General features: G+C 40.0%; 1 protein-coding gene across 7 annotated transcripts in view; it reads left to right on the top strand.

The window, feature by feature from the left end:
- Positions 1-26,806, top strand: part of shank3a (SH3 and multiple ankyrin repeat domains 3a) — a 206,606-nt gene that overhangs the window by 151,257 nt on the left and 28,543 nt on the right. For all 7 annotated transcript variants that reach the window (XR_008321421.1, XR_008321422.1, XR_008321423.1 and 4 more), the window contains one exon: positions 13,768-13,881. Coding sequence is in view for 4 of the 7 variants with exons in the window: in XM_053319406.1 (XP_053175381.1) it covers positions 13,768-13,881 (114 nt within the window). In the remaining 3 variants the exon portion in view is untranslated. The remainder of the gene's footprint in view (positions 1-13,767; positions 13,882-26,806) is intronic.

Genomic DNA, 26,806 nt, shown 5'->3' with positions numbered 1-26,806 from the left:
GTTGTCAACAACGAAACATGACTCCACTTTTTCATCCTTCATCATTCACATAGATTAGCACTGATAGATGCACATACAGTATAGCTCCTATTTACAGCAGTAGATTAGCTTGAAATGTTTGCTTAGTTACATTGACTGAATCAAATACTAGAGCCCACCAGCACATGTTTATCTAACTGGTCCAACATTATGAAGACCCACTTGGAAAACTCCCAGGCTTCACTCAGTGATTGTTAGTCCATTGGTCTGCTGTCTGAGATCAATGTCTCTAGACACCCTGTCGGCCATTTAGCAGGGTCATCCACATCCAGCTCTCCAAGCAGATTGTTCGTCTGAGGTAATGAGATCTGTTTGTCCTTCCTCACTCACTGACTGCCACTGGACCACATAACTAGCATGCACTTGGTATCACTGGGTGGGTGTGTATGTATCTGAGAGTGTATATGTGTGTGTGTGTTTATGTCCTTGATGGCAATTCAAAGAAATGGGTGCTTCTAAGATTATCAGATTTTTTTTGTGTGTGTGTTTGTGTGTTTGTGTGTTTGTGTGTTTGTGTGTGTGTGTGTGTGTGTGTGTGTGTGTGTGTGTGTGTGTGTGTGTGTGTGTGTTTGATGATCCCTTTGGTACACTCCATTAACAGATCCCCCAGGCACATACCCCACCCTCTAGCATCCTCTCTTTATACTCATTCCCCTGCTCACCCCTGTGTTTGTTTCTGCTCTTTCCCTTCATTGATGTAATCTGATCTCATCATCCGGATGGACATCTCTTGAAAGGCCACTTACTGTCACCATGGTAACAAACAGGGACACATGCCACCCTAACCTGGTCAAGCTTTTTGTACACTTGTGTGTACACTCACACGCACTCAATGACACACAAATAAACACATGCACACACACACAAGAACACACAAACACATTCAAAGAAACAGATGTGTGTATACACGCTGGTTCCCCTCTGGGAATATTAACTGCACGTTCAGGACATTCTTCTCCTCAACAAGGTGACACATTTAAGAGCATGCTTCCGTAACAGTGTATTACATCTCACACACACACCACATGCACCATCTCCAAACGCCATTATAAATCTTGCAGACAGCCATGAAAATGAAAGCAGCGCAAGTAACGTTGAGATTAAACATTCACAAACATGATTAATGGAGTTTGGCCGCACCCAGTGTGTGCAGAATATTAACGCTGATATGGGCAGTAGAGGATACCTGGACCAGCTATAGCAACACAAACACAACACATACAGTATACTAGGTTTTAATGTATTATTGCATGTCTAGCTTCACAGAGGTTCAGAGAGCAGCTATTACTGCTGTTTTTATCTGTGGATAGACACATCTGCTTATCTACTCACTAATGTTGGAATACTGAACACCTGCTATATAACTGTAAAAGCCTCCTGTTGAATACATTTTCTGAAGATATGCTTCTCCTCTTGTGTAATTAATATCCAACAATAGCTAAACATATATGTACACTGATGTGCATATATGTTTAGAACCAGGACCAGAACCAGTAGACTTTACAGATGAAGCAGTGCACAATGTATATTTTTGACCACACAGCTTGCTATTGTTAAGACAAAAATCCATATGCATTTTTCTGTTACCAAGCAACAGGTACTACGTCCTTTACAGTTCTGACATATCATTTAAGACAGAAATAAAAATGATCAAATTACACATTTAGTGAGTTTAAGAAAAACCTATTTGTTGTAAGAAACAATATTTTTACCTGCATATTATTTCTGTGATTTTTAGAAATATTCTTCCATGTTCTCTTTTTATCTGCTTCTTGCAAATGAGTGTGGATGAGAGCCTGTGTGTTAAGTGTTGAATTTAGACTAAATATCATTGTTAGTTGCCCGCAGTGAGCTTAGGGTGAATTAATTAGACTTCCTCTCTGTGTGGTAGTAGCATGAAATTTGACCCTGTCTGTCTGTCTCTGTGTAAGGTGTGCACGTGTGTCTTAATGTGTATGTGTGTGTCTGTTTATGTGTTTGCCTTTGTGCAGCATAGTGTAAGTAATTGCCTCCCACAAGTTAGATAAACATCATCCTTCAAGTATTCAGCAACCAGCTGTCTTAATATCTGAGGCACATATGGAAGAAGTGTCTCTCTCTATATATCTTTCTGGCTGCCCTTTCTGTCTGTTTCCCCTTGTCCTTCCTTCTCGTACACCTACACACAAATACATGTACATGCAACATATGGCGTTTTTCCATTGTTTTTGGGGTAATCGCGCTGAGCCATGCTGGGAGCACTCGAGTTGAGCTGGCATGCTGCCAGTGTTTTTCCATTACATGGAGGTGCCCTGAAAATGCAGTAAGCCTGTTGTCTACAGCTTTTCTTCAAACATATTATTGTGGCTGTTTCTGCTTGTACTCTTCCTCCTAGAATTATTTTTAACTGATTCACTGAAAAACAGCTCCTAATATCTCCAGACATTGTTGTTTAAAACTGATTTTATTTAAGAATAGTGCTGCTAATGAAGTTCCACTAATTCGGTTATAAACACAGTTCATTTTCAAAAGATTTTCATAAATTCTTCTATAAAAATCTTTTGTCATTTCTTTATTTAAAAGCTTCTTATATGAAGACACAAAAGCAAGACATGTTGGCCTCTGATATGACTGAGAGCAGTCAGGAAAATAAGGCAGATATCTGAAGTATAAACAGAAACAAAGGAAATAAAGTTTAGATTGAAACCACAGAGATTCAGTTAGAAGTTACAAAAGTACTGAGAGCTGAACACAGACTTTAAAAAATAGTTTTCTCTCTGATCTCCAGTACACACACTTTGAGTCTGCAACAGACATGGACGTCAATTTGGATATGGGCGGTAGGCATGTGTCCCTACCAATATCAAGGTTTCTGGATTGTCCCTACCAATATTTTTACCAATCTCAATCAATCTAGCTGTTAAACTCCACGCAAAGCTAACGATCAGCTCTCTTCAGACTTGCAAGGTTTGTGTGTTTTCTGCAAAAAACTGCACTATTATGATAAAGAGTGAAAGACTTACACAAAGTAACATGTATTCAATAACCAAATTGATGGAACAGATGCTCAAGTTTTCCACATCACGTCCCAGTGGTTTACAGGTGAGCTGCAGTCTCACAGGTGAGCTCTGATGTCGTAGTGAAAGATCTAGCCATAAATTCAAAAGTTGAATAAAACATTTTTAAGATGATTTAAAGAGGTTTGTGCATTACCTTGGCCCTATCATGAAACACTTGACTTGTGTCACCCAAATCCACAAACTGAAAGAAAGACAGATGTGAGGCCTGAAAACCTTGCAGCATTTAGTTGATATAAACAGAGCATGTTACCTACAGGTTTCTATCTGTTTATTTAATTTAACATTTGTTGATATGATATGATATGATATGATATGATATGATGTTAATTTTAAATATTTATTTTATTTTCTCAGATTTATAGTTCAGTAGTCAATCGATAAAATAAAATGTAAAAATGCATACAGTATTCAGTATAGTAAATATTTAGCACAGTTGGGCTTTTTATGTGTATGAGCATGGGGATAGAGAGCAAGTACACAATTATTTTGGCCATCCAACAAAAATGTCCCTACCAAAGTTAAAACCAAAGCCACGCCCTTGGCAACACCCTGCTTGTTTTTTTTGGGGGGGGGGGTGTTATGGTTCGGCAGCAGTCAGTAAGCAGGACCGCAGCAGCACGGCTTGCCACTGTTATCCCTGCGGTGAGGCTGTAGTGAAACCCGCATTTTCTTGGCACAGTTAAAGTGGACCGACCCAGGTGAACACCCTAATACATTTTTTTTCTGTTGTACATTATGCTCATGCCTATTTAGTTTTTTTATGCATTAATTTAGCTTTTTAACTGTATCTGTGCCTTCTTCTTATTTACTTGCACTTCATTAACTTAGTGTGGTATCTCAGTATACCTGCAGCATTTACTCTTCTCAGCACAAAACCACATCACTTAAACAACCAACATTTTGATACCATGTCACTGTGTTTGATGCACTTTAATTAAGAATGCATGCAGTTAAAATATGATAGTACGTAGTGGTGTTCCTACCAAATGTTGCCTGCATAAAAATAACTCATTTTAAGTCTGGAAGTCTTTGTACATGTGCCGGAGGGCATAAAAAAATGATAGAGATGGCTATTCAAATTGATAACCTTGACTGGCATTCCAGGATAGGGTCTATGCACCGTATCACTGAGTACTTCCTGTGCCAGCTAGTCACATCCAGTCAAGTAAATGTTTAGCACTTTTCTAATCTATGGATCATATATCTATAGATGAGAAAATAGTAGCTACAAGGGAAGCTGGGTAAAATATATCATACTTAAATATATACTTATACTCTCATACTCCTTATCAGCCTTCCACTAGAAAATCCTGGATGACAACAAATATGTCTAATAGCATTATGTTATGTGCATGGGGACATTTGAGGAAAGTGTGTTTGAAAAGTGTGTTTGGGTTGAAAGTTTTGTGTGTGTTTCATGTTTCCCAGGAGAAATCAGTGTTATCACAGTAGGGACCTGGGGCTAGTCAGTTTATCAACAGATTTCACTCAGTCATACTTGTGTGTGTGTGTGTGTGTGTGTGTGTGTTACTGATACTGGACAGGGCCACAAGCCTAAGGCAAGGACGTTGATGTCACAGCTCACCTTCTAGCTGTCCAATCAGAGTAGCAGCAGGGTGCAAAGTCCCACCCACACACCTACCTACTCCCTGCTGAACACGCCACCTGTCCACCTATTACACTCTCATCCTTTCTGGGGTTTTTTCTTTTGTCTCCAAAAGATGTCAATACGATGCACCCTAGCTCACAGAATCATCCCACACTTGCCCATGCTTCCCTAACATACATCTAATTTACTGAGATGTAGCCTTACACTAAATGCTAATCAGAAACAGCAGAAACAGCAGTTGCAGAGTTAATCAGTATATGAATAAACATGAAAAGGAACACTGCTGCATAAACAGGAACCATTGACTGATGTGGATACATATTCAACAGAAAGACTGATCCTCTTTTGACTTACAATCACTCTATCATGTACAATGTGACGCACATCGTTTGAGTTGGACACAGAGATGGTGGGGCTGAACTGAATGATGGGTTTTTAGCAACAGGCGATTTCTGCCGTGCACAGTGACAACGTGTTTTGTGATCATGGGTGTGAAAATGTGAATGTAAAGGTCATGTCCTTACCTGGTAGTGTCAGGTAGAGAAGCTTTTTACAAGTTTTTAAGAGGCTTGTGTCTTGACCTCTTCTTGTTAAGGTTTCTTTCCAAATGTGCACAGAGTCTCCCTGAAATTAAATACAAACAGCGATGGAAGGATACCTTTGAGGCTATCCTTTTTATTAATGTCCTTGAATTCAGCCTCATAACTATTCGCCATTCCAGCTCCCAGGCTGCCACATGCAATCAGAAATTAGCTTTTTTTTTGTGTCGTGTAATAATATGTAGCAGAGGCTGGGGCATGGAGACTGCTTAGCTCATTAGAGCATGTTCATTTATCATGGCATAAACACCATCATTTCTGTGACACCCCAGCTAGTCAATCAAACGATTAAATGTGTGATTAACGACTCAACAACAAACAATTTATCACTGATCTATTAATAATCAACAGACAATCAATGGCTGGACCACAGCTAATCAATCACTAGCATACTCTGATAGAAGGTCCCACATTTTTTGTTCCTCGCTGGTCAGTGTAGTAGATGATAACATCCATACATGATTTTTCCATCAGTGTATGTCCATGTTTAGATGTAGGTCAGTAATAAATCATTATTGTGTTTAATATATTCTCCTCCCACTTCAATACCCTCAGAGCTAGGCTTTTGTGAAATATTGCCCTGGTGTAAAAAAATAAAAATAAGCCAAGACACAGGGTAACTATCAGGTAGGCTGTTCTATTTCTGTCTCCACCTGAGTGTTGATACAGAAGAAGAGAGAGAATGAGAGATGGAATAAAAATCAAGTGAGAATCAAAGAGGAGGAATGCCATGTAGTTCCCCTCAAGCCTGGGAGGGAGGGAGGAGAAGAGAAGAGAAGAGAAGAGGGATCCCTCTGAGTCAGCTTGGGAGTTTTCCTTTTTTCCTTTCTTCTTCCTTCTTCTCCTCCTACTGTAATCTACAACACTCTTGCCCTCCTCTCTTTTTCTCCTTTTCTGCAGACTTCTTCCACTGCTCCACACTTTCTTCTGACATTCACAAAAAGCAGTTTCTCTTTGTTTCCATATTATTTTTTCTTTAAACTTGTGAAATCTGTATTTCTCTCTCTCTCTCTCTCTCTCTCTCTCTCTCTCTCTCTCTCTCTCTCTCTCTCTCTCTCTCCCCCTCCCTCCCTCACCCCCTCCCCCCCCTCCCCCTCTGACTATCTCTCAGTTGAATACTGATGAGGTCGAGACTGCACCACTCCCTCGCCCTCTCCTCAGCAAAAGAAGTCCTGTGAGGACGAACAGGCAGCATACCACAGCACACATTTAACTCAGAGCCATGTGATTATCCCTCTTCCTTTTCTCTTTCTTTTCCTCTTTCCTCTTTCCTATTTATTGGCTCTCTATTTCATCTAGCCTTGTGTCTACTCTTGGGTCTACTCACCCCTTTCCACACCATTGTCTTATGTGTAAGCCACCTCTAATTCTCCTTATCCATGTCCACCTCCATCCTTTTCATTGAACATATTTTTCTGCCCTTATAAATCACTTCTTATTTGTGTTTTTATGTTCAATGTGTTCTTTAACCTCCCTGCAGATCACTAACGTGTATTCTCTCATTTGTATATCACAGATTATCACAACCAGCCATGTTGCATTGCTGCTCAAGTCCCCCCCCCCCCACCCCACCCCACCCATCACCCCCTCCCCAATCTTCTTTGTCGGGTATAAGTGTGTGTGTGTGTGTGTGTGTGTGTGTGTGTGTGTGTGTGTGTGTGTGTGTGTGTGTAGGTGCATATTAGTGTCTCTGATTGTGTCCCCTTATTTCATAAAGATGCAACTCTGCTCTCTCTCTGTTACATTGGATTGAACTGAGGTTTAATAAAGAGTGCAGGAATCCAAATCTAATAACAGCTCCACTCTGGTTATTGGAATGCTCTCCACACTCACCTTTACACACTCTCTGTTTCACACACACACACACACACACGCACACAGACACACACACACACACACACACACACACACGGCAATATAGGCTGAGATACATACTGTTTATTCAGAAAAGCCTTACTCAGCAAATTCCTTACTGTACATCACATACAAGCAAACACAAGAAGCCCTGTCAATTGTTTTCAGTATAGCATCATTAAGAAAGCTAACCCAGAGCTCACGACCACAGATGGGATCACTTGATGTGGAGACTGAATGATTGGGATCTGTAACCTTGATGTGTTTATATTTGTTAACTGCATAATTAAATAGAATTTAAATATATCGGACATATATCATCACTTGTGTTAACTGTAAGCATTTTTGCTTGAGCTGCTGAAAATCAAAAGCAAAAGGTGCTGTATTCAAATAGGTAACAGAAAATTAAAAAATGTAAGTGAAAAATGCTTTTTTAAATAACTTTTATAACTTTATAAGAGAGAAACAGAAAACTGAGGAGCAGAGCACTGGGCATGAAGCGAGGGAGCAGTAACAGAATAATGAAAAAAGCCTACTGTTTCGTCAGGCAGCTCTAGGTTATTTATTCTCAAAATGCACGTCTAAGTAGGTGCTATCAAGGACAAGTAATCAGGTGTGTCTACCAGCTACGTTGCTAATTGCTGTCATTGCTTCGCTTTGCATCTGCTTTATGCAACTGTGGAGTATTGCTGCAGAAAATTTACATCATTAGTTAAAATGTGATGCTTTTAAGTGCTATACTTTATTTCTGTCTTAAGACCACAGTAAAAAAAAGTGGACACTGGAAGAATGAAAAGGCAGGTGAGAGATAATATCTGTAGAGCAATGAAATGGAAAACATTTAAAATAGTATGCAAAGTCTAAAAAAACAAATTGAAGTGGCGTGATGCACAATGCCCACAACAAAATTCATTTGGCAGTGAAGAATTAAATACTTGCACAAACTGGTAAATCATGCCCCCAATATATTATTTCCCATGTTTAATTTTGCTATGTAATAATACAGCACAATATTTCCATTTGGTATGACATCAGATATGTGCAGTTTCCCCATGTTTCTCACAGCAAATCTAATCCTATTGTGGCATTTTATGGAAATCAAGCTGTATTTTGGCTTTGGCAAGTCTTTTATGGCATCTCTTTCTGAATCAGTGTGAGTGCATCAGTGGCAGGAAGCCATCAGCCTCTCAGCACAGCTGCATCCTTTATTGTCTGTTTCTGCAGGCAAATACAGGAGTTTGATGCACTCACTGTTATCTGGAAAAATATTTTTGTGTCCTGAAAAGTCTTTACCTCACCAACTGTCACTCATTCACTCATTCATGAATGGCAGTTACCATCAGTCTGTATGAGTGCTTGCATGTGTTTGTATTGGTGTGTGTGTGTGTGTGTGTGTGTGTGTGTGTGTGTGTGTGTGTGTGTGTGTGTGTGTGTGTGTGTGTGTGTGTGTGTGTGTGTGTGGTTACTCAGTATACAGAGAAACAAAGACAAGAAGACTGCTATAAAGAAATGAGTGACTCAGCTGAAAGCAATAGAGCAAAGCAAAGCAAGGATTCAAATGAGCTCAATCGGTCATCATGTACATACAGACAGAGACAGACACACACACACACATTCACTCGAGCAGAGATGCATTGAAGCTTGCAGGCACGGTGTGTGAAGAGTATAAATAGCTCTGCATCCTCATTGATGCTATTTTTGAACCAGGAGTCGTGACTGACTTATCCAAGGGCGAAACTCAGAAGTTACGTATGCACGCCCACACACACACACACACACACACACACACACACACACACACACCGTATACCGTAGCAGACTTTTCACAGCAGACTTCTTGGACAGTCATGAATAACCAGGCGCTTGTCGAAACATAGTTCTTTCCCTTTGTCAGCTTCTGTCTTTAGCTGCCTCTCATCTCTCTTTGTGATTGCTGAATGCAAACCTCTTTCTGTCACATGCTTTTCCTTTGTTTCATTGTCTGGGACTTGATATTATGCTGCTGGTCACATTTCATGCTTTGTTTTTGTTTTGTTTTTATTTCTATGTAAGCTTAGGGATTTTCCTTAATGACCCTGTATAGGTGCTATAGTATACAATCTGCTGTGGTAATCTACTGTGACTTACAGTACAGTACACATGAACACTGGACATTTTCAGTGGTAATGTGTTATATTTTGTCTGTCTCTGACACAGACAGAGAGAAGTCATTAATTTACATTGATTGATGCAGTGAGTGTTTATTTACAGTAATGAAACACTGGTTACACTCTGAGTTGTCAGTTTATTTCAGTAAACTGTACACCCTGCACAAAACTATATGTCACATGACTGCTGTGTGATATACATGTAGACAAGACAAGACATTAACAGCACAGGCTTGTAGTGGATGAGTGGTTGTGTGTTTCAGCACACATTAGCAGATTAAGGTGTCTGATACCCACCAAACAAGACAGCATATTTTAACATTTTTGATGACCATGTCTTAGTCCATTATGGCTTCCGTATATACACCCTTCCACCATAAAAATGCATCACATCTCAAGGCACATGTCTTCATCAAATGATTTCAGAAAAATGCCTGTGGTACTCTTGAAACTACAGCAAATGCACAATTAAGTAAACTCCACTCACAATATTCTCGTACAGCTTATCCAGTCATTAGTAAAGTTATTCCGAGACAAATGAATGCTGTTCTAGTAGCTAAAACAAATGTACATAATAAACTGACTACTCAGTTTATAGCCATGTGTGTAATGATGTATGTGAGTGAATGTTCATGGGAAAGTGTGTGTGCAAGTATACCAACATATGCTGTGTCTTTGCTCCCCATGGTTTACCTGTAGAGGTGATTATGAATCAGCATGGCAGGTCACTCCTTGTAGTCATACAAGCTGACTTTTTTATTGTGCCATAGAGGGTCCAGCTGAGGTGTAGTGAACTGGTGTTTAGTTAAGCCCCAATAGACCTCCATAGTGAGAGGAACAGAGTAGGGAAAGAAGAATTTGTTTTGCACTGAAGCAGCTCTTCTTAAAGACATTCTTCAGTCTCCAGTGTATTCATGAATACCGCTGACAGTATCTAAGTGTCTTTCTTTTCCTGCTGGAGCTCAGCTATTGTTCATGCCATTTCTTCAAGACAATTATTTATACAAGAGATACCCATTAAAGGAATAATTGCTTTCTTCATTTTGATACTGGGATCCAGCTCTTGAGTCCCTATGTCTCAAATCTCAGAAATTAAGTTTAAAATAAAATGTCTATTCAGTATGAACAATTGGCACCTTAAAAGCAATTTTCAATGCCCTTACCTGTCTTTCTGTATTTAAATTCTAAATTTGGGTTGTTTCTAGTTATATAACGCACATGTAATATAGACTCCCAGACAGAGCTACTGCAAGTGCTACTTGCATTTTATGGTCTTGAATCATAGAAAACTATACATTAGTTTACTTTACATAGTTCATAACAGTGTTTGCGGGGTGACTTTTTAAAGTATTTTTTCTTCAAAAATTAGATTAGTGAGTAGAGTCACCAGTAGTCTGAGACTGCTGCCAAATAAGTGTTACAAACCCCAAATGTGCTTTCTTGAATGTAATCAAACCACAAAGCTCTGGAGTCACTACTTTTCAATGTTCTTTTCTTGCAAACTTTGGAGTTTTAATCGTTTTGTCTGAGGAACCCTTAACTCTGAGAAATTACATGTTTTTGCTTTTTCATACAATAACTTCTGGCTTGTCTTATTGTATTACATACGATCTAATATGGACACAAAAAAGACCAACAATACAAACAATGAAACACTCTTTTTCTTTACTTAAGTTTTACTTTTGTGGCTTATTGAGTGTGAATGTTTGTGGCAGAAAAAAACCCTCTAAAATCTGCAAGTAGGGCTATAGTTGCTACCTGGCATCTGTCCCAGTGTAGTCTGGTTGGAAGAAAACATCATCACGGCACACACATTGGAAATCCACCTGCGCACACATGCACTGTTTAAGTTCCTTCCTGCTATTTGGTTCCTATGAGCCTACATCTAATTGACAGGGACAGTTGTCATGCCAACACAGTGTTGGCCAGCACCAAAACTGAGTGGCTGTGTAAGTTAGAGGTTACTCAAACAGCAGGGAACTCTCTAAGTACATGTTAGGGCATGTGTACTATACACATGCCTATTTGCTGTGTGGGCATATTGCATACATGCATGTGGTGTGTGTGCATTTGTGTTAGATGTAGTTACTGTAAAGCCAATTCATGTGGCACCATGAAAGCTATTTGGCCTGTAGAAAAAGATCTAGCTACACTGTATGTCTCAACCACTGTAATTTAACCAAAATAATTATCATGTGTATTTTGATAAAGGACTTATTAACTTATAGTGTAAGAGTGGCAGTGCTATTTTGTCTGCTGTGTTTATCTTCTCTCTGTGTGTTTATGCTGTCTCTGTGCTCTCACACGCGGAGGGCATTGTGAAGATTATTACATGTTATGTATTAATATATCTCTATGTGAGTGTGGGAATGGGAGTATGTTGTATTTGTGCATTTTAAAACAACCTTTTGTTGACCTCACAGGCGAGCAATTAATCGGCATGATTTCAGCATCTGGGTGTGTTTAAAGTTAAATTGAAAGGGATGTTTGTGTGTGATTGTAATTATCTACAGTGTAACCAGGTGAATTTAGATATTTCAGATATATAAAATATTTTTTGACATGCATATACTGTGTGAATTTTGCTTGCATAGATAAGTGGTCGATTCTGTCTATATCGTCAGGCCCTGATGTCAGGGACCAGAAATGGATTAGTAGTTGGGGGAAGAAGGGAGTGAGGGAAGTGTGCGAGGGCGGCCTAGAAGATCAATCAGAGGTCTCACCTTTTCTTTCATTTCTGTCAATGGGGAACAGAGAGCACAGCCGACACCTGTCTACTGCAGGGACACCATTACAGTATAGACAGGCACACTGACAGAGACAAAGAGAGGGATGGAGAAGATCATTCAGAAACATAGAGAGTTGGACTGTGTGAGAAAGAGGTGTTTAGTGGGGAGAGGGAGAGAGAGTATAAAGGGTTTAAAAGAGGAAAAGACAGACAGAGAGAGAGTTTGTTCTCAGGAGACAGGCTGGGTAAAGTTGTGTTAAGCTGAGATCAGAGAGGGGGATCAGTCCATGCATCCTCCGTGTGCTGAGTGTCATGTTTGTTTTACGACCGTGAGTCGATAAACAGCCATTCTACCCTTTTACCTGCTGTATCTCGCTAAGCTAGTGTATGTTGAGCCTCGCAGAGACTAGACATGTTGTGGTTTTCTAGATTTGCATTTCAAGTCCATGAATGAATTTATGTCTTTATTTTATTTTTTTTAAGAGTGCGTTCATAGGCTATGATCAAATGCTTTGTTTCAATGTACAGTAGGATGATATCTTGATTAGCCTCCCTGCTTGGATAAGAGACAACAGTCAGCCAGGAAAAAACTTGGAGAGGGGATGCTTTGAGATTTATATACATAATGTTTCCAACCAGGCTTTTTTAAATATGACTGATGACATTGTGTTTCTGCATGTGGGTCTCTGAACAGGATTCAGATGAACTTGCGTTTAAGGGTAAGTAAGATATGGGCATAGTGCAGTAGTAGGTCCTGGAGAAAATGATCTGTGTCACTTACGAGGACGTCCTGTTGGCTGCTTCTCATGCTGGCCTCCAGGTTACATCATCGTGACATGTCCCCATGCCAGAGTAGAATATAGTTTGGAGGAAGTAGACTACATCATTTAACAGGCTGTCTGCAACATCATACTGCCGTATCCTAGCAACCAGTTTAGAAGAAGGGCTCACTCAGGCAAAGCTTCAGTTCCAGCTGGTGATCTCTGAGGAGTCTCTCTCTCTCTCTCTCTCTCTCTCTCTCTCTCTCTCTCTCTCTCTCTCTCTCTCTCTCTCTCTCTCTCTCTCTCTCTCTCTCTCTCTCTCTCTCTCTCTCTCTCTCTCTCTCTCTCTCTCTCTCTCTCTCTCTGTGCGTGTGTGAGTGCGCGCGTGTGTGTGTTAGCTTGCTGGGATAATGGATGAGTGTTGTAGAAATGAGCATGCTGGCTCAGTCCTGCAGGGAAGATCAATATCAACTATACATTCATCTCTAATTACCACAGCGGAACTTAGAAGGAATCTCTCTCTTTCTCCTTCCCGCCCTCTTGCTCTCTTTCACCATCTCTTTCCTTTTTTTCCCCCTTTCTCTCGTCATGTCCCTCTATCTTTTTCCAACTTCTTCTTCTCTACTTTTTTAGTCCTTTTTCTGTCTTTCTGTCCTACTCCCAATGCTTTTATTGATATGAAAGAAAATGAAACCTATATGTTACCCAAGCAGTTCAGTAGAGTACATAAGTTACAAACCAATATTTTCACACATTTGTAAAACTACCCCCCCCCCCCACCCCTCCTTTTCCCCTCTCCTTCTATGCACACCCCTTTATACCTCACTCTACTATAGGGGTCTTTGTCCTTTGTTGTCTCTTTCCCAAGGCTTTCTAAAGGCTCCATAACCTCACAATGATGACAACTAAGCTTGTTTTATGGCAATATCTGACTAATTTAGATCTCCCTTCTTTCATTCTCTGTGTGTCAGTGCTGAGTATAGGGGAAGGAGGTTTCTGGGAAGGCACGGTCAAAGGGAGGACAGGCTGGTTTCCAGCAGACTGCGTGGAAGAAGTTCAGATGAGGCAGTATGACCCACGACTAGGTAAGACACCTACATGCACACAAACACCCATACACACACACACGTACACAAACACACACACATGTACACTATACTGTCACACTTCAACAAGTTTCTGTGTTGCTGTAATGTGTTGTTTGGTTGTAGCTCTGTCCATGGTGCTGAAAAGCAAAAGAAGGCTGTACATGGTATCAGATCTGTTGCTATATAAAAATACTTAATTTATGATGCTGTGAATTAATGGACAACTGTTTACAACTTTTGATTTGATTATAAACTTATTGTTTTAATTAACCACTTGTGTAAATGACAGAAATTCAGTAACTAACTCTAACCCTAACCCTCAGTAAATTACCTTTTCTGCAACCACTCCCTGCTCCCTACAATATCAAATATAGATCTAATCATTATCAATAATTATGATTCGATTGATCAAAAATATGAAATGACAATGTGCAAAGCAGCAATGACATCATTTGACATTGCAATATTATGTAACTACTCACTTCTGACCAGGCAGACCCCAGCAAGGCCACAGCCCTTTTTGGGCCACAGCCCTTTTTGTTGAGAAAATGGTGGAGTTTAATATGGTTTAGATTTCTGCATGTTATAACATGGCGCCACCAAATGACATTGTCAAATGGCTCATTAAAAAAATTAATAGAATGTCTGAAAAATAGAAAACACTCTAATTATGTAAGAAGAATTACGTAAGAAACAATATACTTGTCCACATTTAAATGTCATACAATAGAAACTACATATAATCAATCTTTTTTTGATCACAATATTTCTCTGTGATGATGTATGCTAAGGTGCTAAAGGACTGTGAGTGTTTGGTAATTTATTTTTTTAAACAATTTGTTTCCTATTACAAGAATTACAAGCTTGCCTTTTCTCTTTCATTAGTTGATATTTGCTGACTGTGTTTAGTTTTCCACTGCATACTGTCAAGCTTTCAGGGACGTTTAATTAGTGCTTAATTAAATGCAGGTGCACTGGAAAGGTCGACCAGTTTAGACTGTGTTAAAAACATGTAGACAGTGATAGCATCAATTAAATGGTAAAATGACATTTCTTAGGAATACATAAGCAAATTAACAATAAAATGTCATGAATGTTTTATAAATCACATATACTTTGCATATATTTCCTCAGTTTCAAATTGTCCCCTCTTAATTATGGTGTTTTTAAAAATGCATTTGTTCTTATTATTACAGAATTGATAGAAATGCTAAAGTTGGGGCTTTTTAGAATCACTGGAATGGCAGAAAACAATGAAGACAGAAAAGTTTTGAAAGTTCACATTTACCAAAATTACAATTGAATTAAGATGCCCAGTTCAGTACTTTGCACTGTAAGAAGACCCTGTGTTCAGACATTTAAACATGTTAACCCACAGTTGAAAACAAAACCTAGCCACTCCATTACACTGTATTATTAATCTGTGATGTTCAGTTCATTGCAAGAGTTACATTTTTGTTATATTATCGATATCAGTTTGTTATTTCTCACAATGTCTCTCAACAATCCTCTGAGAATGTGTCTGAACTTGAGCTTCACGTGTTACATGTTGGTGAAGAAGGCAGTCGTGCTTGAGATTTTACAGTAATGTCATGGGACCAATTTTATTTTGTTGTTGCTTTCCATGAGACTTTATTTTTATTTAAATCAGAAATCAGTCTGTATCTTTAGCAAATGATTTCTTGCTCTATTCTGATTTTTTTAACCATGAGATAAAATCACCAGTGTGGAAAAAATCTACAAAATATGACATTAATCGCTGATGTTTTAGAAAACTGATGATTAGTCTGCCAGCAAATCAACTGTTGCATCTAAAGATGACTTCATCTTTCTTTTTTTTATATAACTAAGCAATTTCTTTAAAGAACTATTTAGTGTGGATTATCGTCCTTATTACACACTGTAAATATGTGCTGACCATGATGTATCTGCTATTCGTGCTGCTGTGACAGATTTGAATTGAACCCTTTGTAAACAACTGGGAGTACATCAGATTAATGTGACCACATCCCCATTTAGATTGTCATTTAATTAGCAGATGGCACATTTTGTTTGCTGTGGTCTCAGGGGCAGCAACATGTGCAGCACTGACAGTGGATTTCAATTCTGTGCTGCACCAACAAAAAGACATCATGAAAAACATCTGGTCATTGTGTGAGAAAGTTAAGCAAGATGTGTTATTGTGTTGTTGTGTTTGTGTGTTGCAAGGACAAGTTTGTCGTAAAAATCTCTCCTTGCGTGTTTGTCATGCATTTCCTGGGAACTATTTCTGGAGCAATTGGGGTATTTTCCCTTTTCAAAGGGTTGTTGAGGGATTGAGGTTACCTCAGAGTAGGTGTGAAGAAATGAGAAAGGCTGGAATCTCTAAATACCCCATTTAAATGCATTGTGAGAAAAAGATGTGGGAAGGTGGGAAAAGAAAGGGCCAGATAGCGAGGGAGACGGATGGTGGAGCATACTCTAAAGGACAGCAAAGTGGAGATGGCAGAGCGTGTCTTTCAGAGAGGTAGAGAGAGAAAAAGAGGGAGGAGAGGGAGGGAAAGAGATTGAGCTGATATTGAGCCCCACTCACTCATAAATCCTGAAAAACTCAGAACCTTCAGATACCAATTTCTCAGGGATTAAAAATCTTCTGCCTTCCCTGTCCTTCCTCTCTGAAACAGTTTGTCATTGTTTCTGTTTGATATTAAACTGGGATGCTTGTTCTTAGTTTTTAATTAACAGCATGCATTTATTTTGACTGTTAATATGAAGGCTGAAGTACCAAACCATCAAATCAAATCTTTGAATGAAACAATGAATTTGATTTGAATACACCCACAGATTCACCCCTTGGAACAGCACATTTCATGTAATGGCCACACTCGGAAGTACAGTACTGTGTGATAAACACTGGCCCCCCCAAAATAGTTTTCCAACACGTAATCATCACAAAAGCTGTTAAACATTTACTACATATTTTGTGTAACCAAAAATTACTCTTTGTATGACCATGAGTCTATGAAAAGAAATTTGGAAAGAGATGCATTACTACCTCATCCATAGATTCATCAACAGCAATACAACAGCAGGATAACACAGGATAACACAGTAACACACACTGGCATACACTAAAATACACACAGCGTTGTTTATCTGAAGGCAACCATTGAGGCGTCGCTGACAGTTAGGGCAATATGTCTCAGGCTAGTGAAGCAGGAAAGATGGCCCTGTCTATAATTAAGTAACCCAAATACTACAGCTACTCTCTTTCTCCACCTTTCTCTCTCTTTCTCCACCTTACTCTCTCTCCCTCCCCCACTCTCTCTCCCCTTCTCTCCCTCTCTCTCTCTTTGCCCAACCACTGTACATCACCCATATGAGTCATAACTCTGAAAGTGCTATCCCTCTTTATCTATCTCTGCCTCCATCTCTTTTTCTCTCCTCTCTGCCAGGTTTGAAAGAGCAATGATGGAGACCGGAAGGACAAAAAAATAATTAAATTATGAAAAAAGCGGTTTCAGTTTGGGAGGAGGGCATGGGAATAGCAAAAGGCAGTTATAGTAAGCAATAGAGAGACAGACGGTGAGAGAGAAAAGGAAAGGTAGCAGTTGACTGTTGGAAAGACCCATGGTTAAAACCATCACTGAGTCCCTTGGCTGTTATCTGTTACCACACTGCTGCTCTCTCTCAGCATGACCAGTGCTACCTGCAGCCAACAGTTCATCTTCGACCAGTGCTTGAAGAGACAGAAAGGGAAAAAGGAGAAAGCCAAAGTGTAAAAGTCAAAGGGGAAAAAAAGATAAAATAGGAAAGAGGGATGGAGAAAATAAGGGTGAAAAGCAAAAACTATTGATTGAGAATACAATGAGTGATGCAGTGGTGAAATGCTGCTGGCTATGGGCAAATGATAAGTGTTTGTGTTTGGTGTGCACTATGTGTCATTATAAAATTTTAAAAAAGCATTGCACTGAGACTCGAGCATAACCTCTAAAAAACTGAACAGTTGCTAAATCTGTAGAATATGCCTAAATATCTTCACACATCCTCTTAACATCCACACATACAGTGCACATGCTGCTGGCCTGTATGAGGGGGTTAATAGTAGATATTTACCCGCGGTAATGGAGGGGATAATGATGTGAGTATGAACTGCTCTTCCCTTTCTAATGATGTTTCCAAATTGCCTGGGGCCATTCATTTTCAGCAATAGTACTGTTAATTTGTTGGCTACAATCTGTTGGGATCTTACAGCCCTTCAACCCAAAGACCCTGCCCCCCATCTGACAAATAGACAAATTCTGCCAAACGGTAAATGAATAAGTGTTGCATTTTCATCAGTCATAATTTCCATGATATTAGCTTTAGCTTTACGTAGGGTACCCTGTAGCCTTGGATGTCCTTAAAGACCTCTATACACACACGTGCGTGCACACACACCCAGCATAACAATGCACATTTTCCCCTGTGATGGAATAAGCAATGCTTGATTTTCTCAATGGTTTGATATCTTAACAAGCATGCAACTTTTATTACTTTTACTTTTATTTCTCCTCTCTTTCTCCATTCCTTTGCTCTCTTCACACCGCGGCACAGTTGAATGACTCACAGCCGCATGAATCAGCCCAGTCAGATCCAGCCTGAGCTATTTTTAGCCTGCCCATTAAGAAGTTTTGGAGTGTGTCTGCACTCCCCTAGAATGCTTAAACATCAGCGTTGCTGCGGCAGCTGAGACTGACATGGGCAGAGCAAGTTAGTGGGTAGGGTGGAAGAGAGAGTTAAGGAGGGAGAGAGAGATGATGCAATGGGCTTCTGAGGGATCACACTGGTAGTCATCTGTTCAAAACAATGGACATATTAGCATAGTTTGTCCAACAATGTAGGGTCTGTTTGTGCCTTTTGTAGCTTGGTGGTTCTATATTAATGTCCGAGATGCAAGGTCAGTAGTTATTGCTGCCACCATGATGGATTTCAGTCATCATCTGAGCCGTTGTAGTGATTTTTATTTCATAATCCCCCACAAAGTATGTGATGAAAATTAATGACTTCCCATATTATGCTTTTAAACATCTATATTTCAACAGCCCAATCCCAAAGACCATCATAAAGCATACAGTAAATGACTACATTCAGAGCAGCTTCCCTGCATAATTAGAAAGCCATCCTGTTCTGTGCCAGACAAAAGGTAAATCCAATGGGAAGACGTGTCATGTGTTATCTGTACATGTGACAGCATACTACACAGCTAAGACATAAATACGAAGGCTTGAGGAAATACAGAGAGATTAACTCAATATTTAATTACATTTGTTAAATAGATGAACGCTCTTAGAGCATCAGGATAGAGTCCATGGTGAAATGCTGGGGTGGTTCCGCTGAAGTCAGTGAAAGTACAGCCCACCTACAGCCTCTGAGTTAATTACACTTATACCAAACTCTTGTGGAAAAATATACCTTGTTTATAGGTTCAAGGCAAGCAACATGGATGATATTTTTAAAAAAAAGTAACATCAGGAGCCACTGTTCAATTCGGCACATATATTGTAGGTAAATGTACTTATTTGATTAAAAATGCAACTTAAAAGACTAGTTAACAAGCAATCCCTCACCAATCATTGTTAGTTTTTTTTCAATGCACTTGCACTCAAAAATGCTTGGCAGCTGGCCGTCACCCTTGGAGCGATTGCGTTTTCCTGCTGCTGCCCAGCAAATGCTCTCCCTCTGGTCGGATACCTCCCAGCTACACAGGCACCGGCAGTGGCAGCCAGTGGGAGCCACTGCTGGTGCAGTATCTGTTGAGTCTACCCCAAAAACTGCTGCTGAAGCTGAAGCTGCTGGTGGCTCCACCTGTCCACAGATGCTTCAGCTGGCTTTAAAATAACTGATTTGAGTGCTAACATTGACTGAAAACAGCCCCATTCAGCAATAATGGCTGACTACCCGCAGTGAATCCCAGTTGTCTCCAACGAAAGTTTGTAAAATTACCCAGTGTTAAAATAATACATATATATACTCAGATACTGTGAGTACATGTGCTCATATGTTTATATAGTGGGATAGATGCTAGTAACCCTTTAACATCATCAAAACACCATTTCAGGCCTGCCCAAAACATCCTGAACATAGAAATGGTAAAAAAATGTGTAATGTGTTTCAAAAGAAATCACTCAATCTTCTTTTGCATGGATTTTAAATCTGTCTTTCTGGAAAAGCATTATATCACAGGTAGGTATCTACATTGCATACAAAATGCCTTCAGGTCAGAGTTTTTTGTTAGGGGGTAAATTTAAGCTATGCGTTAATCTGCTAACAAAGTGTTTGCCCTCATTTAACAAGAACTTGGCAACAACTCTCTCTTCTCTTTTCCATCAGCTTCTCTCGTTCCAATATCCTTTTATTGTTCTTTATGTGCTCTCTTATCGTTATACCTTTGCTTCTGTACCTCTTCCCTCTGCTTTTCCCCCCAGTTCGTCACATTATCAGCAGTCTAAGGATGGGTCCAGTCTTCACCATTCACACATAGGCTGTCACATTAACACCATGAATATGAATGTCTTTGTATGTGAACAAGGCCGGTCACACCAAAGACAAACCAGCTTCTTTCTTATCACACCTTTTCCCTCTGCTTGTTGAGGAAGAGATAGAAAATCACTTTTATGTTTCCCCTGTTATTTTATACCTTTAAGAAAAATGCTCAGTGGCACTTCAACAGATGACGGTAAGAATTTGAATGCATTCAAGAGGAAACGTCTACTTACCAGGTTGAATGTATGTAATAAAAGCATTTCATTATTTTTCAAGAAATATTTTTGTAGTGACATATTTTTGTTGAATACATCTGTTTTTGTGTGTATTATGTGTTTTCCTGATCTAGAGCAGTCTCACACAATACTAGAAAGCTAAAGGCCAAATCTGTGATCGCAACAAAATAGAAAAAACTTAAGCTGCTCCATAGAAATTTCATACCAGAATCCTAATCTGACAGATATGAAAAATACTTCTTTTAAATTGCTCTGCTCCAAAAAAAAAAAAAAAAATATTGCTTTGATCCTTCAGTGTGTCCTCATCCCTCATCAAGCCTTGTGTGCTCCCACGGTCATCTTGTCGATATTTTGCTGTGATTTATTACATTTGTTCTACATTTTTGTTCTTTTTGTTCAGACTTATTCAGTTTGTAGTTTTAGTGTTCTCAAAGGTTGAACGATGCAAGCTCATAAAAATAACAGAAAAGCATTTACCTTTCAGTGACAAACTATTCTCAGGTTAGTTCCCTTATGGTGCCATACATTTGTCCATACATCCCCAGCTTGCAAATCATGTAGATTTTGAGTTGAGTCAGAAAGTCTGTAGTGATGATCTATAAAATGCAAAGCTAGTATGTAAATGCTGACACCACAGACCACTGTATGTGCATGTGCATACAAATGGATAGGCACTTTTCCTTTTTTTTTTTTTTTTTTTTTACACATGTATGCTTATGCACATAGCAAAACACTTCAGCTACTGTCTCTAGTCTGTGTGGAGTCAGCAGTAGATTAGCATAGCCAACTAATCCATTTTATTAGAACGAGAGAGAGAGTGTAAACCACAGGTTGGAAGAAGCTGAGTCAGTGATATTGACTGGCAGTTCAAGAGGAGGCCTGCTGTTTAACCCTGTAAAGAAAATCCACATGAAGTGTCCTACAGTGACATATTCCAAGGTGTGAGAGTGTGTGGGTGTTGTTTGTTTGTTTGAAGCAGAATGATGGTCACTATCTGTAGTTTTCATCAGAAGTCAGTCGAGTGTGTTGAGTCATCTCAGTCTCTGGAGGACAGATCCATATCAAATCATAATAGATGGCAGTGCAATTTGAACAATGAATCAAGGCTGAAGCAGGTCTCACAGTGGAGCAGAGACATATCAAATTTGACAGGGGCCGCAGTGGATGACAGCAGGTCGCATACAAATACACACACACACACACACACACACAAATACACAAACGCATGGTCTGGTTACTGCATTTCTCTCTGAAAGTCAAGTCTATTTCACAGTGTCATGGCTGCTCTTACACACTGTATTCACCTGTAGAAGTTGTTCATACGAGGATTCTGTAGTTGAACTGTTTTGTTTACATAAACTCTGTCCCCAACCATGACTTGACAACTGCTGTCGTTCACTGTGGTGTTTTGTCACATCTAAAAAAATGTGACCACACACACACATACATATGCACACACTGAAGCTTACCTGGCAGAGCTGTAAAGCATCCCTCTGACTGAGCAAGAATTATCACACGTCTACCTTTAGAGTAGGGCACCCCTCTTTTTCTCTCTCTCTTCCATCACTCCCCAAATCTCCTGTACAGCTGGAAGGTGAAAATTACAAATCCTTTTTTTATGTGAATATTTTTTTCACTGACTATATAGTTCTTTTGTTTTTCAGCCAAGCACTCATTTTTCTAATACACATTCAAAATGCAGCTCAGTAAGCGATCCTACCACTGCTCATAATGCCATCATGTTACTGCACTCCAGACACATAAAAAATATGCTTTGCACACTGCATGTACTGGATGCTGCTCATTATATACTTCTGTGGACATTGTGGGCACTACCATGTTTATTTTTTCTGCCTGAACATATGTAGCAATGCTCCCTCAAGTAAAAAAACTCCAAACTTAAGCATGCTCCGAACACTTCATTGTTCATGCATGCCCACAAATGGCCATCCATTCTGTAGTTATTGTTGAAAGAATGAGAAGAAGTGAAATCTACTATTTGTTTATGTCATGGGTGTATTAAGATACTGGATACTGGACTCAAAAATGGCACCTAAGCAGTCAAATGGAAATTGCTCACTTGCCGAAAGAGAAGAAGTTTCTAGCTTCTGGATATGCTTCAAATTGGCAGCAAGGCTGAGTGGCAGCGCTGTATCCAGACCGTATTATACATCAATGGTTTTCATGGCCTCCTGAGCTGCTGGAAGTTAGCCATGATGCATAAGCCCAATTTCCACCGGGTCCGTCAGCGGCGCGTTACAGCTGCGCCGCGGTCACCGAAGCTGTACCACTATAATCAATGAGAGTGTTTCCACCGGGAGCGTCTCAGCAGCGTCTCAGCAACGTCCCAGCAGCGCTATCAATAGGCAGCATTTCTATTTTTGACAGAGCCGTTTCTAACTCACGACAAGCTCAACAGAGCAGATTGCACTAGACAGGAAGTCAGACACAGAATCGGCATAATAAAACTTCCGTCTTTCAAAATAAAACAACCCGTGCAGCCTCCTGATCGCATTTCAGCAACAAACCTGAATAAAACAGACAAATAAAGACACCATCTAGCTACGTAGCTACTGACACATGACGCACGCAAAAAAATCAAAGAAACTCAACTAAATTTGAGCAAGTTAACAAAATCGGGCCGTTTAGTTGTGCTGCTACTACAGTAATTATGGTAGCCTAAAGGCACTCATTCGGATTTGATTGGGCTGCCGTAATTACTGTATTAACAGTGCAACTTCATTTTAAAAGGCAGATTTCTCTGCAGAGCTCCGCTGCTGTAACGCTCCCGGTGTGAGTTGACACCGGAAGACGGAGCTAAACCATGGAGCATCCGTTCCGTGCCCCTGACGGACCTGGTGGAAAGCCCCAGTAACCCATCAGAACTGAGTGGGCTCATCTGGAGGGGCCCTTAAAGAGATGGGAGCTAAAACAGCGTGTTTCAGATAGAAGGTGAACTGAGGGGCTGCATAAAGGGAGTTTTTTTTTTTTTTTTTAATCAGGACACATTGTGAACATAGTATATGATTTGAACTACTACAACCACCACAATGCACATACTAACATACTGTTTAAATAAATGAAGCTCAAATGTATAACGCTACTGATTCGATCAGTGACATTGATGATTCAGTACACACAGTTCAGCTTGAGGATTCCCCATTAAAGAACAAGAACATTTGTTCCTGTGCAGAACACCTCTGCTGAGTGTAGGAGTGGATCCCTGCTTGTCTTGACCTTGACTGAAAGGCATTTTATGATGAGCCGTCACAGTGTTTGAAGAATTTGTACAGTAGTTGCTTCTTGTTGACTGAATTTGACTGAATTATTCAAGGCTTCCTCCACTTTGACAAAGCGGAGGTATTTATAGGCGTTGGTCTCTGTCTGACACTTACACAGCAACAACACACTCTCTGAAGTCTCTGCAGCAAACCAACCAATTCTGAGGGAGAGGAGGAGGAGAAAGCAAGACAGTGTAGAAGCACAGATGTGAAATATATACCGGAGCTGTTAGCTGGAGGCTGAATCTGAATGGGACATTAAGGCCAGAGACACTGACACAAGGTTTTCAGTGCTATTCATCCAGGAAGTCTTATTTCACTCTCACAAAAAGGAAATTGGGAGTACTTCAATGGGAATATGGCATCAAGGGATTTCCAATAGCCATCTGCACAAAATGGTTGTTTCGGGGGGCTTTTAACCACCTCCAAGAAAGGATGAGAGGGAGGCCTGATCCAGCTCTTCTAACTGTGTCAATCTGAGAGACGGACCAATGGCCCGCTGGAAGGCTGACCTCTGCGTCCAAGTCTTACAAAGGGAGTTGTAAAGATATAGTTTGGTTGGAAAAAATGGACTGTTGTCCAGTCATGGTGTCAGATCTGCCTGTCCTCTGTAGCAGGATAGACGGGGTGGTAACAGTTGTGAAAGCTGAGCTTCCAAACTCCAGATGTCATGACCTGTACTGGGGTAAGTACTGTACTCCCTGTCCACGACTCTCTGTACTCTCTGTACTCTCAGACGTCAGCACACTGAGCACTATAGAGGGGAAACTGATGTCTCGCATATAATCATACTGCATGTAATGTTAAAATGATATTTTGGTAAATGTATCTTGTATTTAGCAATATGACTCAGCATGAGGGAGGATATAGTAAAGACTGAAGAGTAGTGTCTGACTGCTAGCGTACAAACACACCACACCAAAAGGAGGATAAGCACTATTACAAATTTGTAGTCATTTGTAGAGTGTATATGATACCTTTTCAAATATTTTCCAACAAAGGACTTATTAAAGCTTAATTTCTACTTGGATAGTAATCCAATGTTTTATCATTTGTACACATTCACCTTGTTCTTACTACGCTTTGCCTCCTCTGCATCTCTGACCCACCCCGCCACAGATCTTTTGTTTTATTCTTTATCATTTTTATACTTGAGACTGGTATGTCTCTGTACTGGATATTTCATGATTATCAAATAAATACCATTATTAAAGTGACCTTCATTTTCGCTTAATAACATCCGCAAGAGAGGGCAGAACCAGCATTTTAATGTTGTCCAGCTCTCACACTTGATAGCTTTGATGAACTCTTTTCTTTTAGGACTGGCATTACTAGATCTCACCTCCCACTCTATTTTATTAAAAGCCTGTGTTCGTAACGGACCGCCGATACTTGCAGTGTCATTGTCTCTGTCTGTACTTTGATCAAAGCGCCTGTTAAACTGTGACGGCTCATACTAAAAAGAGGACATTGAATTTTTATCCAGAAACAATCTCTGCCCTCCCTCGCTCCCTGTCTGTTTCTCTTTTATTTGCTTCCATGGAAGTAGAAAGTGGGTCATGGTCTATGTTAGATTCACCACAATGGAAATCAAATCAGCTGACTTGCAGGTTGAGACTGTCCTTACCAGAAAAATGGTAGCATTGGGCAGTAAAACAACATATTTCATTATGGACTAACGAGCATACCAATGTCCCTCTACAAAACCTCTTTGCCTAATGTAAAATACTCCAATTTGAGACTCCAGTTTACTTTTCTGGCTTGGTTTTAATAATGACAATCTTCCCTAAACCTTCCCCAACTAAATTTAGTCTACTGAACATAACCAAAGCTGCACAATGGTGGCAGACTCTTTGTTTTTCCTCCTCATCTTTGCCTTTTTTTTCCTGACGCCCCCTCTGTCTCAGTTGATCTTGCTGCCCCACATTTTCCTTATTATGCCTGTGTACACAGAAAACGTCCCATTGCATATCATTCCCATTTCAAAGGTGTGTGCTCATAGAATTAAGTTTTGTCACCTTTGATGTTGAATTATCCTGCAGCTGTGCATGGTTTATGATAATTCCCCAAATGTACAGGACTGACAAAGATTAAACTGAGCCTGCTTTTAGTCTTTCTTTTGCACTGACTTTTTCCCCATTGGTGTCCCCTCTATCATCCTGTCCTATTGTGAGTATGACTAATTTTAACCAGGAATGAAAAAAGTCTTATTTTAAGTCTTTTTCAAGAGTCGTTTTGCATTCTGAATAGGAAATCAGGAATAGACACAGGAAGATGACATCTCTCTGTCCTCCTTGCTGTTTGCAAGTTGTCTAGGCTGGTATCCACCTGCATGGTCCAGTGACTCCAGGTTGGACTTGAGGAACGACAGGCACATTGTGTGGCAACACAAAAGTGAAAGAATGTCTGGTTTCTCAAGAAGTTGTTACACGAGAGAGTCCAACATAGTTCTCATTAGTGTAAACAGTGTTTTAGTATTCACTATACCCGCTGTTTAGTCTTCTGTCCACCTGGTTTAGGAGGTTAACATGCACAACATGAATGAGGAGGCAGAAGGAGAAGGAGAGAAGGACAAAAAAAGGATGAGTGGGGGTGTGGAAGGAAAGAATTAAAAAGTCAATGAGGCTCACTTGATAAGTGTGTGTGTTTGTGTGAAAGTGTGTGCATGTTTGTCTGCAGCTCTTATCAGTGGTAAAACAGCATAGGTTAATTCTCATTCAGCAGGGTTCAAATACACTGTGTGTGTGTGTGTGTGTGTGTGTGTGTGTGTGTGTGTGTGTGTGTGTGTGTGTGTGTGTGTGTGTGTGTGTGTGTGTGTGTGTGTGTGTGTGTGTGTGTGTGTGTGTGTGTGTGTGTGTGTGTGTTTGTGTCCTTCAGACAAGGACACTGAAGGTGTTACAG

Source organism: Scomber japonicus, chromosome 5 (genome assembly GCF_027409825.1).
Source record: "Scomber japonicus isolate fScoJap1 chromosome 5, fScoJap1.pri, whole genome shotgun sequence".
Classification (NCBI taxonomy): Eukaryota; Metazoa; Chordata; class Actinopteri; order Scombriformes; family Scombridae; genus Scomber; species Scomber japonicus.
The sequence above is the reverse complement of the archived record's forward strand: the minus strand, read 5'-3'. Positions and strand labels throughout refer to the sequence as shown.